General features: G+C 47.3%; 3 protein-coding genes across 3 annotated transcripts; all 3 read left to right on the top strand.

Annotated features, from left to right (window-relative positions):
* The first annotated feature begins 612 nt into the window (after window positions 1–612).
* LOC121603561 (protein YIF1B) lies at window positions 613–2343 on the top strand. Its single transcript, XM_041932458.1, has 6 exons — window positions 613–746; window positions 820–948; window positions 1016–1377; window positions 1451–1574; window positions 1646–1908; window positions 2006–2343. The coding sequence occupies exons 1-6, from the start codon at window positions 710–712 to the stop codon at window positions 2234–2236; spliced, it is 1146 nt and encodes a 381-aa protein (XP_041788392.1). The 5' UTR covers window positions 613–709; the 3' UTR covers window positions 2237–2343.
* Window positions 2344–3446: 1103 nt separating this feature from the next.
* Window positions 3447–11391, top strand: LOC121603559 (neuroendocrine convertase 2). Its single transcript, XM_041932455.1, has 11 exons — window positions 3447–4288; window positions 4623–4730; window positions 7096–7354; window positions 7438–7475; window positions 7570–7646; window positions 7735–8212; window positions 8311–8411; window positions 8480–8713; window positions 8786–8950; window positions 9829–9946; window positions 10065–11391. The coding sequence occupies exons 1-11, from the start codon at window positions 4064–4066 to the stop codon at window positions 10224–10226; spliced, it is 1965 nt and encodes a 654-aa protein (XP_041788389.1). The 5' UTR covers window positions 3447–4063; the 3' UTR covers window positions 10227–11391.
* Window positions 11392–11857: 466 nt separating this feature from the next.
* On the top strand, window positions 11858–12755 carry LOC121600991 (exosome complex component RRP46). The gene is made up of 3 exons (XM_041929776.1): window positions 11858–12035; window positions 12100–12335; window positions 12401–12755. The coding sequence occupies exons 1-3, from the start codon at window positions 11927–11929 to the stop codon at window positions 12734–12736; spliced, it is 681 nt and encodes a 226-aa protein (XP_041785710.1). The 5' UTR covers window positions 11858–11926; the 3' UTR covers window positions 12737–12755.
* Window positions 12756–16438: the final 3683 nt, after the last annotated feature.

Raw genomic sequence — 16438 nt, 5'->3', positions numbered from 1 at the left:
CTGCGCCCTTTAGCTGCACGTGGTTGCTGACAGCTCTAGCGTCTGAAAACCGTCGCACGTAGCGAGCGGCCCAGAGCACAATGTTGCGCAACTTTGATTCCGTCCACAACAGTACAGCAATTATCTGCAGTACGTGATACTCGATATACGCGAATTCGCAGTACGCGATTCCTCTAAATTTGACAGCTCCATGTGTTTTTTGCAAATATTTTAATTCTTTGAAATATTTGATGCTCTCTTTGAATTTCTTTAATGTTCTTAATGCATTTTGCATTGAATTTGTGCAAAAGATACCTGTTTTATAACAAAAAACTTCAATGCAAAACTTTGTGGCGATATTTTTCAACCCTTGAACCGGTAGTGTAAACTAATTTTCCATAGGAATCCGTTATACGCGATAACTCGAGATACGCTATTGCGCTCGGTCCCGTACGATAGCGTATATCGGATAATGACTGTAAAGGGGGGCACAGAAGCTCACCTCTCGAGCGAGCAATGTAAGCGAGTAAAGGACGGCTAGAGAAAGTGAGCGAGATGCAGCTATTTTCGAACGTCAAAAACCCTCTCCTTGCTCTGCGGGTTTCCACCCGAGTTGACGGATCTTTATTATGACAAACGTCAGCCAGCAAGTTAAAAACTGGCAAGTTGGCTTTTGCTTGATTGTGGCCAAAGTATCGTCTTATCCGGAGGGAATTCTGCGGTTGCAATCATGAATTTCAACGCTCAAGCTGGTGCCGATGGACGGGGTAAGTTGTAACGCCACATTGCAGTACTTTGCCGGAATCTAATGGATGCATTTGTGTTTTTGTGTACATGCAGCCCACCGGTCCGTCTCGAAGAAGCCCAAACGAGTCAGCGATGTGAATGCTATTGGTTCCACCATTCCGTACCAACAGATGACATCACAAATGCCGACCAACCAGTACATGCCCGCTGATCCTAACAATCGTGAGTGAATGGGGATAAATTTACATTGGCTTTACTGTTTCGTAATTCTTTGCTCGCCTTACCCAAGTGTACGGACAGCCACAGTATGCACCGCAACAGTTCCCGATGGACCAGCAGCAGCAGCAGCAGCAGCCAAACTACTACATCCCTCAACCGCAGCAGCCACAGCCGACCGGTGGCCCAAGGCAACCCGGCCAGCCAACGTCGATGCCGGGGATGGGCGGGGGGCAATTCACCATGTTCCAGCAGCCCATCGTCCAGGATATGGCCATGCAGTACGGTCAGAAGCTTGCCGACCAGGGCAAGGAGATTGTGCACAGCCACATCGAGAAGTACTTGCCAATGTCGAAGCTGAAGTACTATTTCTCGGTCGACAACAGCTACGTGGTGAACAAGCTGAAAATCATTTTCTTTCCGTTCTTGCAAAAGGTACGTACGATCGTGTGCGTTTGTGGGGTCACGACAGAACCAGTGCCTAAAACCAGTTTCATGTTATTCGCAGGACTGGGGGATGAAGTACGATCACGATAATCCGGTTCAGCCCCGGTACGACATCAATGCACCGGACATGTATATTCCATCGATGAGCTACATAACGTACGTCGTGTTAGCGGGTATTGCACTGGGTAAGCGATGCGACGGCCCGCAGGATGGCTCGATGTGGCGCTAATCACACTCGTCTCGTTTTTTTTTGCAGGCATGCAGAATAGATTCTCGTCGGAGCAGCTTGGCATCCAGGCGTCGAGTGCGCTGGCGTACAGCATTTTCGAGATCGTCATCTACACCCTGACACTGTACATAGGGAACATATCAACGTCACTGAGCACGTTGGATCTGCTGGCACTGAGCGGGTACAAGTATGCGGCGATCGTGGTAACCGTCGCCGGTACGATACTGCTCAAACGCACCGGCTACTATTTGGCACTGTTTTATTCCTCCGCCATGTTGGCACTGTTTCTGGTAAGTAGGCGGGCGGGCGCAGTCGCATTTAGCCAGCTAGAGTGTAATTTGACTTAAAAAAAAACCGGTTCCGCTCCTTCAAATCCCCTTATCCCAGCTGCGGACGATGAAGGCCAAGGTACTGTCCGGGCAGGATCAAACGCAAAGCGCGGTCGGGTACGATCCGTACGGGCAGCAGCAGCAGCAGCATCAGCAGCACACCGACCACAACCTAGGACGCAAGCGTAAGCTCTATTTTCTGTTTCTCGTGACCGGGCTGCAGCCGGTGCTGGCGTTCTGGCTTACCGTGCATCTGATTGTGACCGATACGGCAGTGGCGAGTGCTTAGGCGGTTTGATAGGCGGGGGTTTGCGTAACGAATGATAATTCGCCTGTTTATTGTGGAACATTTAATGGAAAATAAACACCGTAAGTCAATTTTGTTTTAATGCCCAACGTACGGCTGCCAGTGTGCCGTTTTGTAATTGTAGCTTCATTTGAAACTTGTTTAATTCTTTTTCTCGATATTAGATAGGGATACAGTAATTCGTTATCACCATATGAATGGTTGTACTGTAAAGAGCTTTTTATAAAACATATGTTAACATATTACTCACAAAGTTAGCAGCCGCAAACGCACGTTGAACCATATGGCTTAAGTTTAAACACCAAAAGTAAAACTTTCTGCACACCGCATTGCCGCGGTACTATTATTATTATATCAACTGCCATTAAGTAAACGTTTATTTACAACAAACTTTAACAGCACATAGCCTCCCCACATTCAGTTAAAGCTCTCTCGCTCCATAAACAAAAAACTTTATGTGGAAAGAAAACGCAAATGAGAAATCATATTAATTTAATTATTATAGCCAAGGGACGCGCTCCATCCAACACCCATACGTGAAAGCAGGGCGACAATTAAACCCAATCGCTCAAGGATGGCACAAACAGGGCAGGATTAAACACTTTGAAGACACAGCCCTCCGTTCGGTGACCCTTTTCCTACCGGCACTGGCTAACGTGACGTGACTTTTATCGTTCACCTCCGGCTTCAATAATGGGACCTGCATCAATCCCCCCCCCCCCTCATGGTAAAACTGTACCCTTTGGCAAAGTGGTCGCACTTCTTGCGATTTCTGTGCCAACGCTTCTGTGCCGAAAAGCTCAGCCGTAATATACGGGTGGTTCCCACCCCCCCCTACACGTGAAGGCAGCATAGAACGAGAAAGTGCTCATAAATCACAACGCACAAGGGCCGCACTGGGCCCAGCAGCTACTCGCGGTGCGCTGGTGTGACGGGCAACGGTTGATAGCACGCTGGGTCGTGTATGCCGCCGGACTGCTGGCGGATTGCTTCCCTTTCCGCACGAGCCAACCCACACTCCCAACTGCCTTCCGCTGTGCCGGCAGCCAGTAACAGGTACAACACACACACACACACACCATACGGAAAATCATGTGCAGGGTTGGAGTGCGCCTGCGCCAAAAAATACGGCAAAACAAAAAAAAAGTTGACGGAAACTTTTCCAACAAGTCCATGAATTACAAAAGCTACCTCTCGGCACAGAAGGGAGTTGGCAACACAAAAAAAAAAAGTTCACACGTCGTCGCCGTCGATTCACACTGAATTTGGTCGCAACTCAATCTCCCTCTCCCTCTCTCTCTCTGTCTGTGCAGTCGGGTTCGGTTATAGTTAGTCGAGATTCAGGCTGCCACAGCGTTGAAAAGCTGATCTCCTCCACACTCTTTAGTTCAGTGTCGGAAGGTTGGCCGCGCACATCCGTCGCTTATCGGGCCCGTGTCTCTGTGTGTGTGTGTGTGTGGATAAGTGAAAGCACATTTGGAAAATTTCAAAAGCACAGCAGGGAAAACAGTTCTCCACCAGCTCCGAACGCAATCGGAGGGAATGGCGGCTTAACGGAGGTTGTAGTGTGCTGCTGCTGCTGGTGCTTGTACGGGAAGTGACGCACATCGCCCGGAGAGCGCCTGCCAAATGGGGCCTCGGTTTAGTGCGAATCAGTAGCTGTGCGTGTGCTTTGTAAAGGGTAGCAGAAGCAGTAGAGGCCCTTCCGAAACAAACCGAAAGGGGGGACGCGCGCGAGCAGCAAGGATACCGAGATTAAAGGGCAAAAGTTACAGCATCGCTAGTTGTGTCCCAGCATCAGCGCCAACCATGTTCGTGAAGAAGCTCGCCTACTTGATGGTGGTGGCGGTCTGCCTGTTTGGCATTGGGTGCATCGCCGCGACCGGACTGGCGGGATCGGCTGCCAAGGGCCCAGGGGGCCACCAGACGGGGGACGTGTTCACCAGCTCCTTTCTGGTGCGGTTCAAGCGCAGCCTGGACAAGCAGCTGGTACACGAGATTGCCTCGCGGAATGGATTCCAAAATTTGGGCGAGGTAAGCATTCCGTACTTCCGTACAAACTCTACCCATCGTCCTTGTTGGGGAGTTGTTTGTGTGTGTGTGTGTGTGTGTGTGTGTGTTTTGGGAGAACGAGGAGGGTGGGGGTTTTATTGTGATGGAAAAAGGCGGCATGAATGGCATCGTCGATGCTGGAGAGCCTTCTGCTGCAAGCTGGTGCTTTGTCACGCTCCCATACAAAACATATGGCCGCCGTGGTGGCACTGTGTGAACAAGTGTAAAAAAAGTGAAAAGTGTTCGTCTATGCGTGTGTGTGTGTTGATTGGGAACATTCGTTTTTCTCTCTCTTTCTCCCCCCCCGTACTTTCAGCTTCCTGGCAGCAATGGTAAGGAGTTTCACTTCAAGCACACCACCCTGCCGTTGGTACGCACCAGGCGAAGCATCTCCCATACGCGTGTGCTTAAAAAGGAACCACTGGTAAGTGTGCAGGGGTATGAGAACACAGTCGGATCGCCCTCAGGGTGAAGAGGAGTACGCCGGGGAGCATGGTGGAGCGGTGGAGGAGCTACAGGGGAGATGGGGGTCACACAACGCAGCCGCAAAGTTCGGCTCTCGGTGTGTATATTTATGTTGTTTTCCATTATCGTCCCCGTTTCGGTTTCTTTCTCTCTTTTTTTTCCGTGCCTTTTTGTTGTTACCCCTATTACCCCACCGCGCACGTGTGTGCGGCGAGATGGGGAAGATGGCGGATGGATTTCCCTCACTTCCCTTACTTCCATTTCCACCGCTGACGTTCCTCCACCCGGCATCGGAAGGATGCTTTTCCCACGTACCGATTTACGTCACACACAGCGCGTCGCATGGCGGCTGCTGCTGCCGCTGTCGTTCAGCACAACATGCTTTATGTTGTTGAGCTGTGTGGGTGTGCGTGTGTGTGTGTGTGTGTGTGTGTGTGTGCGCGTGTCCTTCGCGGGTGATGCGATGCAGTCAAGTGTGAGGTGGACGGTCCTCTTTAAAAAAGGGTCGGTTGGGAAAACTTAATTTATTCTTCACTCGCTGTTTGGTCGGTGCCGTTGCTACAATAATGGCACCAATTATGGCTCGCTGAGGATCCTGCCGCGGTCGTTCCCGGTGGTAGCAATACACACATTGTGCAACGGCAAGGATCAACGTACAGCGTGGTGATGCCCAGGGGCATCCTATTACAAGCGGAAATGGGGACATTAAAATTTGGAGTAATATTTTACTAATTAAATCAAACATAATTTGATAGATTAGATTTTCCCCAGAAAGCAAACACATTGCCGCATACTGTTGTAACCATGGTGTTCCCCCTTGGCAATGCATCTATTTCGAGCGCGAGCAGTACGGCGTGTGGCACATGTGGCGCATCCTGTGCCGATCAACGTGCTCACTGTTGCGCGGGATGTAATTTGCACGCCTTGCCTACTGGGTTACAGGGTTTTCCAGCGGGTTCTCATAGTTGTTTCCAGCGGGTTCTCACACTTCCTTGACTCTTTCCTATGGGAAGTGAACTATGATGGAAATTTGACACTAGGCTACCCGTTTTAGACAGGCTACTTGTGAATTCCTATTGGATTTGTCCCACAAGGGTGCTATAGAGTCCAATTCCTATTACATTAAGTGCATTTCACGTAAGAAGCAGTTAATAAAGTGTCCCACAGCTATGAGAACTCCTGGCAAACCCTGTAAAGGCACTACATCGAACACGATCCGGATGGAGACGACACGAACCCAGTAGTGTATGGTATTGAACCCAGCGCGGTAGTGCTGTAAGGATGCAGCCGTGGCAAAATGGAGATTGGGGTGAAAATTGGCTGAAATCCGATCTCTGCAATCGAACGAAACGTGAATCCCGCCCAATACCGGGCCTGGCGATGGAAAAAGCTTCTGTTTCGCCACATGACTGGAATGCTTGAAACCTGCTTCTTTCATTTTGGGTTATTTTGGGGTCGTTTCGAGCCGGGAGAATCACTTTTCGTGTCGTGTGCGGTTGATTGCAGCGTTTTTTCCCGGTCGTGCTGTGAGCGATTGACGTAATGGACGTCGTTGCGAACGACGACAGTTTTGTTTTTGGTGGAAGACTAAGCAGTTGCCGGGGTTGTGTGGTTAAAGAGGGTGGGTGGAAGGGGAAACCGTTAATTAGACTGCCTCGGCTACAGAGTATGGCGCTCTTGGGTATGTTGTGTGTGTGTGTGTCTGTGTGGGCATGTTCCATTTTTGGCACTAAAACGATAACTCCTAATCACTCCATTTGCGCCCTGCGGATCGATATGCAGATAACCCTTCGTGGATTAACGTCACATCCGTGTGGGTGGTAGCAGCTGATAACATTATCTTTTTAATTATTAAGCTTGATGGCTTAGTAGGGTCGTCCTCATGTACGCCGGACCCGCGCCTCAAACACGGACGGGGAAGAACGAAACCTTGGGCGGTGGTCACCAACTCCAACGGATAAAGTTATTGCATAAATTCAATCACAAAACGTCATAAACTTTGCGATCGCGTGTCTTTAAAACCGGCCACAAGGCTCCTCCATAAAATGGCAGCATAAAAGCTCGCAGGGATATTTAAAACCTGATGAATGTCTCACCGTAAGAAGCCGTTTGCTGAGGAAGCGTCCATCTTGCGCTTTGGCGTAGTTTAAAGAAATCCTGAGTAGAAAAAAAAAGAAACGTTCCTCTCTCCTGGGACAACAATGGAATGAAGAAGGACCGAACCACCAACCTTGCGAAGAATTTGCAATCGCAAAACATATTTTACCTTTTTTGAACTTGATTTATCTCAACCTTTTTCTCTCCACTCCACTCCCTACCCGCAGATACACACCGCAATACAGCAGTCCGGATTTAAGCGCGTCAAGCGCGGCTTCCGCCATGCCGTCCCGCTGAACTACATCCCGGACAAGGCGCCCGGGTACGGTGGCGAGAATGTGCCGACCGATCCGTACTTCCCGTTCCAGTGGTACTTGAAAAACACGGGACAAAACGGCGGCAAAGCGAAGCTCGACCTCAACGTGCTGGCTGCGTGGGACCAAGGCATTACCGGGAAAAACATTACCACCGCCATCATGGACGACGGTATGTAGGCAGACGTCTCCCTCGCCCAGGTCCGGGGCACAAACTGATTTTCAATACGTTTTTCCATTCGTTTCCCGCTGTAGGCGTTGATTACATGCACGCGGATCTGAAGTTTAATTATGTATGTATTCCGAAGTGATTCTTGCTTGCTATGGTGACGCCACTGACGGGTGGGTTTTATTTTCTGATTATGTTCCTTCCTTTCACTCTGACAGAATGCCGAAGCGAGTTACGATTTTAGCAGCAACGATCCGTTCCCTTACCCACGGTACACGGACGATTGGTTCAATAGGTGCGTCACAACAGGACAAGACAACAGTGTGCAAGTTCTCTAAGACTGATCACTGTTTTCTCCCCCCTCCCTCTCTCCCCCTTTTCAGCCATGGCACACGGTGCGCCGGTGAGGTGGCCGCCGCCCGGGACAACGGCATCTGCGGGGTGGGCGTGGCGTACGATTCGAAGATCGCCGGCATCCGGATGCTGGACCAGCCGTACATGACCGATCTGATCGAGGCGAACTCGATGGGGCACGAGCCGCACAAGATCCACATCTACAGCGCGTCCTGGGGCCCGACCGACGACGGCAAAACGGTGGACGGCCCCCGGAACGCGACGATGCGCGCGATCGTACAGGGCGTCAACGAGGGCCGGAACGGGCTGGGCAACATTTACGTGTGGGCGTCCGGTGACGGGGGCGAGGAGGACGATTGCAACTGCGACGGGTATGCCGCCTCCATGTGGACCATCTCGATCAACAGTGCGATCAACGATGGGCAGAATGCGCACTACGACGAGAGCTGCAGCTCCACGCTGGCCAGCACGTTCAGCAATGGCGCGAAGGATCCGAACACCGGTGTGGTAAGTGGGGGAAAATCACGCTGCACAAGGGGAAATTCGCAAGTTCGCACGTGAATAACGGTTTGCTTCTATTCTCTTCCGCTTTTACATCGCAACAGGCCACGACGGACCTGTACGGGAAGTGTACAACGACCCACTCGGGCACTAGTGCGGCAGCACCGGAAGCGGCCGGAGTGTTTGCCCTCGCACTGGAAGCAAAGTAGGTGCCGGTCGGGGTTCGGTGTATTTCATGCAATATATTGACCAACACTTTTCTTGCACCCACAGCCCATCGCTGTCCTGGCGCGATATGCAGCATCTGACCGTGCTGACGTCGAAGCGCAACTCGCTCTTTGACGCCAAGAACCGGTTCCACTGGACGATGAATGGGGTCGGGCTGGAGTTTAACCATCTGTTCGGGTTCGGCGTGCTCGACGCCGGTGCGATGGTTGCGCTGGCGAAGAAATGGCGAACGGTGCCACCACGCTACCATTGCGAAGCCGGCGCAATCACCCAGATGCAGTGAGTAGTAGCAATGGCTAGCGGCCGGCCAACACAGCTGCGCTTGTGCTAACCGACGCTCTGTGATTTCAGCCGGATACCTTCGTCGGGCTCGCTGTACCTGCCGATCAAGACGAACGCTTGCAAGGGAACCGACACGGAGGTACGCTATCTGGAGCATGTGCAGGCCGTCATCACGGCGAACGCCAGCAGACGTGGGGATTTGGAGCTGTTCCTCACCTCCCCGATGGGCACTAGGTAAAGTATGGTGTCCACACGCAGTGCTGCAAAATGTCATGAGCATCACCAACGAAAACAAAAAACATAGCCGTGTTAGATTGATGCTCATTGCTGATACTCAATGAAAGAGCGCCTTGACATGCCGAACACGACATGCGCGTGCTTGAGTGAACCGCGATACACTGACTCTCAAGCTAAGCTTAATGCCGCCGCAAGCAAAATCTGTTTGATGGTCTGTCGGGTCAAACAGAGCGAGAAATCATGCTCATTTTGTCGCTTGGAACCACTCGCACGCACCCCATATTTCCCATGACTATCGGGATGATCACCGACTGAAAATGTCATCAAATGTCATGTGATGGTCGCAACAACTGTTTGAGTCTCACCTCTGATCATCATAGTAGAGCTCGTGACGCTGACATGATTTTGTTTCAGCCCGAATTTGTCATAACTATGTCAGTTACATATAGCAGAACAGAACACACAAAAAAAGTCATGACAAAGTGACTGACCAACCATTGCTCGTAAAAATGTCACGAAGTATGCATTGATCACACCAATCATTTAGAGTATCATCTCTGATTATCACAATTGAGTGCGTGACGCTGACATGGATTTTGTTTCAGTCAGATTTTTTAAGACATTGACATTTTGCAGAACTGAACACAGTAAAAAAAAGTCATGATAAAGTGACTGACCAACCGTTGGACGTAAAAATGTCACGAAGCATGCATTGATCACGCCAATCGTTTTGAGTATCACCTCTGATCATGACAATGGCGTACGTGAGGTTGACATGGATTTTGTCAGATTTTTTATGACATTGACAGTGACATTTTGCAGCACTGGTCACAAAAATATTGGCGAAATACTTAACTGCTGCTCTATCCCACCAGATCAATGATACTGAGCAAACGGGCCAATGACGATGATCGACGCGATGGCTTCACCAAGTGGCCGTTCATGACGACCCACACCTGGGGCGAATATCCGCAGGGCACGTGGATGTTGGAGGTAGGAGACAGGGGGCAGCATTGCCTCGCGCATACACTTTGCCCCAAATAATGCTAAACCGCTGCTAATGCTAATGCAAACCGCTCCCTTTTTACCCCCTCCATTGCACTTTGCACAGGCCACCTTCAACTCGCAGGAAAGTCGCTCCGGCTGGATCAAGGAGTTTTCGCTCGTGCTGCACGGTACCAAGGACCCGCCGTACCAAACGCTGTCTCCGGCTTCGCCCCACTCCAAGCTGGCGATTGTAAAGAAAGCTCACGAAGATAAGGACGGCAATTAAAATGTAACCGTCTGTAATGTAACTCACACACACGTACACGTACACGTACACAAATACCAACCTACAAACGTGCACACATATATACACCACACTGCTAAGACACATATAAAAACCTTCTACACAACCAGTACGCCCCACAGGTATATGGTGTCCTGGAATGGCAGCATAGCGCATATATAGATCTCTATACATATATACATAGATATATATATTTATACATATGAATGTTTGTAGTATTTATGTTCATGAGGGGTAGCTGAGAAGAGCTGTATATCTCTTACCTTGTAGAGCAGCTTGCCAACATCATCTAATTCAATGGAAGCACGAACAGCACTTTAAACCAGCATGTTAACCAACCCTTACCAACCTCCTGCCGGGGTCAGTCTGGGAGGGTGTGGAACGTCTAAGAAATGTGAACTGTGTTGGTGTGTGCGTGTGTGCGGCACCGAACACAAATCCAATCCCATTTTCCGTTCGGTTCGCGGTTAGCCCAGCTAGCTACACTCAGGTCTGGTCTGGTTGGGCCGAGACACTCCCGGGGCAGCGAGACAAGGTGAAGGGCTGTAAGGAAAACGATTGCAACAGGAAGGCCCAACGTGGTGGAGCGCACACCGTTCCGAGCGATGGATACCGTCCGGTTTCAATTGTTGTCTATTTATACATAGCAGAGAGACAGAGAGATAGGTGAAGAGGATAGTGCACCCGTTATTACATTTCCAAAGGAAGATTCTATCGATAGTTCCGCGTTGGGTTGTTGGATTTTTTTTGAATATCTATTTTGCTCCATCCGTTACTCCGTATCAGCTCCATCATTCGTCCTCTAAGCGTATTGATTTGTATATAGACGTATAAAATACAAATGCAACTATATTTACTAAAAACCAACTATCTAGCAAGTGATGATTTTGTTGTACCGATTTGGGCAAAGATGCGCCAAAACAAATGGGTAAATGTATACTATTGTACTCACATAATCGAACTGGCGGCAGCAGCAGCAGCAGCAGCAGCAGCATTAGCGGCAGCACTAGCAAGTGACGGCAGTAGTAGTATACCCCACCACCCCCTTGACCACAGTGCGAACAATAACATCAACATCAACCCTAAAATCATTATGTGAACAAATAAATTTCATCTTTGATAATATAAATAAAGGAATGCATTTGAACACCTAGTGGTATGTTGAACCGAGGATATCTCACAGTATTTTAGTGATTAACATTTAGTAGCTGTTTACCTTGCGCTGGTCGTTATTTTTGCCTTTTTTGCCACAGCTCAAATCAAATTTCAAACGAGGCGCTAAGTTTAGGCTGCGTTCTAACGAATATTGCACGCAAGTGCGAGAACAAAACTGTCATACAACCGGTAGAACCGGTAGAATGTCCAAACATTACCAATTATGTAGAAACGATAAATAAAATAAAATCACTCTTAATGTGGAAGAAAACCTAGGTAATATTATTTTTAGTATTATTTCCAACGCCATTTCTTGATAAAAATAGACTTTTTAGCCTAGAAAAATGTATAGTTAAAAGTGGAATACATCCTTCACTTGTTGGCATAAAACGTCAAAATCGTGATGTATTAAAGAAAGCTCAGAAAAGACATACCGTCCACGATGAAACCCCTTTGTTTATAAACATTACTTGACACATCGTTCCGGCATAACAACAAACCTCCAAAACGCGGCGCACCGAGAAAACATGGTTACGGATTCAACAAAAACGATGGCAAATTCGCTCAACCTACGGCGGATGGTATGTGAAACGAACGTGCTTTCCCGGTCGGACTGTTCGGCAGCATTATCACAAGGTATGTATCGGTTCGCTTTGCTCGATTGGTGGCACAAATTCATCGTTTGTTTTGTTCGTTCCAGGTGCAACACAGGTGATGGTGGCTGCCAATGGTCCCGCCGAGGTAAAGTTTAAAAATGCCGAATCGGAAAACTGCCATCTAGAGGTACAGTACCGCTCGAATGCGGGGCAAGAAGACATCCAGCACCGGCTGATGGAGAGTCTTATAAAGCGCTCGTTTGTGCGCGTTATCGCGACGCCCGCGTTCTGTCGCAGTGCCGTCTACATTTATGTGCAGGAAATGACCGATCGGGGTGGGGTGAGTGTTCCGTTGCGCTAGATTTCTGTAGCTCAGTCACAATGACCATGTCGTTTCGCTTTCAGCTACTTGCCTGTTCCATCAATGCGTCCTGCCTGGCACTGATCACGAGTGGGGTCGAGCTTAACTTTACCGTCGCCGCCGTACACTGCATCATGACCGAGGACGGTGCAATGATACTCGATCCCGATCACAAACAGCTGAAGCTGGCCCGCAGCTCGTTCACGTTTGTGTTCGATAGCATTGGGAAGAACACGGTCACGTCGTACGTGCACGGCAGCTTCACGTTCGAGGAGTACGAGCAAGTCGTGAGTGTGTGCCGGAAAGCGGTGGAAAAGATATTCGATTTTTACCGGAAGGTGTCGCAAAACATAACAAAAGTCGTCACAGATGATAGTTAATACATTGGTGGATCATTAATCGTGAACTTCTTTCTGAACATAATATCCGACATTTTGGGTGAGATTGAAATGGTAAACCCCACCTGCAGACTTAACTAACCGTTAATTTCTATTTACTAAGTCTAACTAATACCTTTTGGCAATCTCTGTGGCTGGATACCCCTAATATGGCGATATCTAAGCTTTCATATATTTCTTAAAGGGTTTGCAAAGAGATTTTCTACGTTTCCCGATAATGTTTTGCATTTTTCTCACGATTTGTTTGACTACTCCCCATCGATTCCCGAATCCCACAATATTGACTGTTAATATGTTCCCACAATGTTGAATGATTCACAATTTTTCTTAAACACATCTGCTGTTTAGACAATGTTGGGACGATGCCAATTAATCACGGAACCGTTACAAAATCACGTGGGGAATGGTCAGTAAATCGTTAGATAAATTAAAATAATTGGGAAACTTAAAAGAAATACTAAACATTCCAATATAAATATCAAACCTTGAAAGAGATGTATGAAACTTGAAAGGGGGAAATACAAAAACTTGACTAAACAAAGAATAGAAACATGAAACTATGAACGACAAATATGAATACACAAAAGAGAAAAATGAAATTTGAAATAGGAAATTCGAAATTTTGAAATAGAAATATGAATCTTTCAAGGATAAGGAGGAAACTAGGTACTGAAAAAGGTATTCCTCTTTGAACTACTAACACCTCCCATTTGTCGTAGATGACCGGTCGGTCTGATTTCGGACAAGAATCCCCAATGCACCGATGTACGCCATTAGCATTATTATTAATTTACTTTATTTTCAATAAGTTACCTTTTTCTGTGGTTTTGTATACAATTTTATACTTTATCTACAATTTTATTACAATCATTACACAAATTGTTTTCTGTTCCATTGTTTTTTTTTAAACCTTCCTTTAAATAATAGCTCGCTCGACCAGGAATTTGCGCAGGAACACACCCACACAACGCTTCCCTTTAGCTTTTCTTTCGATAATTTTTTGTTTGTTTTTTACTTAATACCATTCACCACACACACACGCACACGCACACATACAAAGACTGTCGGTCCAAATGTACAGAGTTTTGAGACTTAAAAATACCTACGGAACGATTGCTCGTACCTTTTGCGAATGTATTGTGGTATGGGGGTGAGTGTGTGCATTCAGTTATGCGCGCGTGTGTGTGTGTGTTTTTGTTGTTGTTATACCATCAATCTACTTATCCACTTAACCTAGCGTGTGAGTGTATATAGTGGGATCGCGTGTGTTTGTAACTTTGGGGTCCTATGCTTTACTCTATGGGGGGGGGGGGGGGGGGGGGGAGGGTGATGATTACCAATGTGCGAACAGCGCAGTGGAGTGTAGTGTAGCAGTGGTAGTGGTAGTAGAGGGAAACAACGACACATAACCCTAGCGCTATGCAGCGTACTCCTCCTTGGGAGTGATTCGCTTCCCTCTTGCAACATAACCACACTATTTTACACTTCTGCCCGGGCCGCTTGTACGTACTGGTAAGATCTATGAGATCAGATTAGTATACTGTTCACTTGTTTTTTTGTTTTACTTTCTTAAATATCCACCATTCTGTTTACTCTGCGCACATTCGCCTATCCTCGCGCACCGACAAGATATGTAAGGAAATTAAAATCTCACCCTTTGCTTGCAACTGTGTGCCTTTAAACCTACACACACACATACATACATACATACTTTGCTTACTCTCTTCCATTCTAACTCTCTCTCTCTCTCTTATTCTGCATGGTTACTCAATGCAGTGTCCCTGTTTCTACAGCGTCAGCGGGTAGTGATCACTCACTGGCTACTAGATTTGCTCGAGCACACGGTCAAGCTTCCCTGCTCGATGGAGACGCGTGGTCGTTCATCTTTCGTCGAGCGCCTAACCCATCACGCTCTTAATCCTGACTTACCTTTTAATAATACTCCCGCTCAGAGTAAGCACCAAAAATGAAGAAATAAGGGAAAAGAAAACCAATCTTCTGACCTTGACCTGAATGGCCATAATATCGTTGGGGTAAAACACCGAAACACGTCACACGCAGAGAGCGGGGGGAGACATTCTGAGGGTTTAAAAATTGGCGTGACGCTATTATTGCTTTCGAGTTTGAAAATAGATAGTGCTTGTTCTTATTCATTTCATTTTTTTTCGGTTATCTTCCGTATCGTATTTTCCATTTCTCTTCTTTTTTTCTATTTTTTTGTTCACTTCGCTTTACTGTTCTTTTCTCGCTTCTGCAATACGTCAACGTGTTTCCGTGTGACGTTTTCTTATCTTATCTGGTTGTCTAGCTTGTTTTGTTATGGTTTTTTTTTGTTTTTGCTTTTGTTTTTGTTTGATCGATTTCACGTAAACACATATTCACATAATACTAAAGCGCTTGACAGTAGGTTCTGGTAGTAGTTAGACGTAGTAGTGTTGTTGTGGGTTTGCTCGTATTTTCTTTTTCTTTTCTTTTTCTCCATTTTTTCGTCTGCAGCAGAGGGGTACTTGTTTGTTTGAGTAATGCACATACATCAAATACACTAGAATTTTGCACGAATCTTAGCTCGCTAGAAATAAGTTCACTGTTACCGTTTGCGCTCTGTACAGCTCGATTGCAGCAGCAGTCGGATCAGCTTTCCAGCCACCCTGTCCTGTACTAGTACTGTACTAGGTTGTGATTCATTATTCAGCTCTTAGTCGCTCAGTTCAAATTGCAGAGAATGTTTACCATTATGTCTCACGGCTCACTGCTGTACAGATTGAAACATGCCAACACGCCATGGTTGGGCTTGCAAGCGTGTGTGTTTGTTTAGCGCTGCTACTGTTGTGTTCTCTTCCTCTTTTTGGGGAGAGGTTTGCTGCTTACTATCTACTAACGATTATGATGTCCTCTCTTAGGTCCCGCCCAAGGGGGATCTCGGGGGTTTTTTTTTGGGGAGAAAAAGAGATGTATGTCTTTTTTTTACAACCACCACAACATGCTGCACCACGAGTATAGCGGTGTAGCTAATCGTAATGCTATGTTCTCTACACTAAAATGCTAATTCGTGTTCAAAAAGAATAAAAAAACAACCAAACACGAACTAAATTAGTGCACCACAGTACACTTTTAACGACCGTCGAAACATTTCAGCTCGTTTTTGCACCAATCGAACCTCCTCACACCGCGCGCTGTCGCTGTCGACGCGTTAATGCAGGCCGGAACTGCAGCCAGATGCAGCGTTGTATCTGGTTTGCAAGATTTGCCGAACCTGTCGTATACATTGAATAAGGCGGCTAGTGGCTTTGGCGACACTGTCAAACAAGCGTCAACCACTAGTAACACACTCCAGTTAACACACACAAAGGAAAACTACACAAATGTTTGATTGTGTGAAGCTGTCTCTTTCTTCTTCTCCTTCTGTTGTAGCTGTTGTTGCTTTGTCGGATCCTTATTGCCGCTTTTTGTGGGAATGGCTCCAACACGGTGTCAGCTACTACTAGTCGTATATCGATCGTATTACTTTCCCTTAGCACTAAATCTTTAAGACTGTCTGTGTATCCTTTTTGTTGTGTGGGGTTGTTTTTAACCATCTCCTTGCTGTGCTCAACCCTTACTCAACACACATCTTACTGCAGCGTGTGCCCCAGTGTACTTTTTGGTTTGAAATATCTGCTTACGTGTATATACGGTGTGTCGGTG

Source organism: Anopheles merus, chromosome 2R (genome assembly GCF_017562075.2).
Source record: "Anopheles merus strain MAF chromosome 2R, AmerM5.1, whole genome shotgun sequence".
In the NCBI taxonomy this organism is placed as follows: Eukaryota; Metazoa; Arthropoda; class Insecta; order Diptera; family Culicidae; genus Anopheles; species Anopheles merus.
Note: the sequence above shows the minus strand (reverse complement) of the source record. Positions and strands in the feature narration are given on the sequence as shown.

Bases quoted from the DNA above. Each gene is read 5' to 3' on its own strand.
- LOC121600991 (XM_041929776.1), top strand. From the start codon at position 11,927: ATGGTTACGGATTCAACAAAAACGATGGCAAATTCGCTCAACCTACGG. The intron at 12,036-12,099 runs GTATGTATCGGT...TGTTCGTTCCAG, and splicing joins TTCGGCAGCATTATCACAAG to GTGCAACACAGGTGATGGTG. The intron at 12,336-12,400 runs GTGAGTGTTCCG...TTTCGCTTTCAG, and splicing joins AAATGACCGATCGGGGTGGG to CTACTTGCCTGTTCCATCAA.
- LOC121603559 (XM_041932455.1), top strand. From the start codon at position 4,064: ATGTTCGTGAAGAAGCTCGCCTACTTGATGGTGGTGGCGGTCTGCCTG. The intron at 4,731-7,095 runs GTAAGTGTGCAG...CCCTACCCGCAG, and splicing joins TGCTTAAAAAGGAACCACTG to ATACACACCGCAATACAGCA. The intron at 7,476-7,569 runs GTATGTATTCCG...TCACTCTGACAG, and splicing joins CGGATCTGAAGTTTAATTAT to AATGCCGAAGCGAGTTACGA.
- LOC121603561 (XM_041932458.1), top strand. From the start codon at position 710: ATGAATTTCAACGCTCAAGCTGGTGCCGATGGACGGG. The intron at 747-819 runs GTAAGTTGTAAC...GTGTACATGCAG, and splicing joins AGCTGGTGCCGATGGACGGG to CCCACCGGTCCGTCTCGAAG. The intron at 1,378-1,450 runs GTACGTACGATC...TGTTATTCGCAG, and splicing joins TCTTTCCGTTCTTGCAAAAG to GACTGGGGGATGAAGTACGA.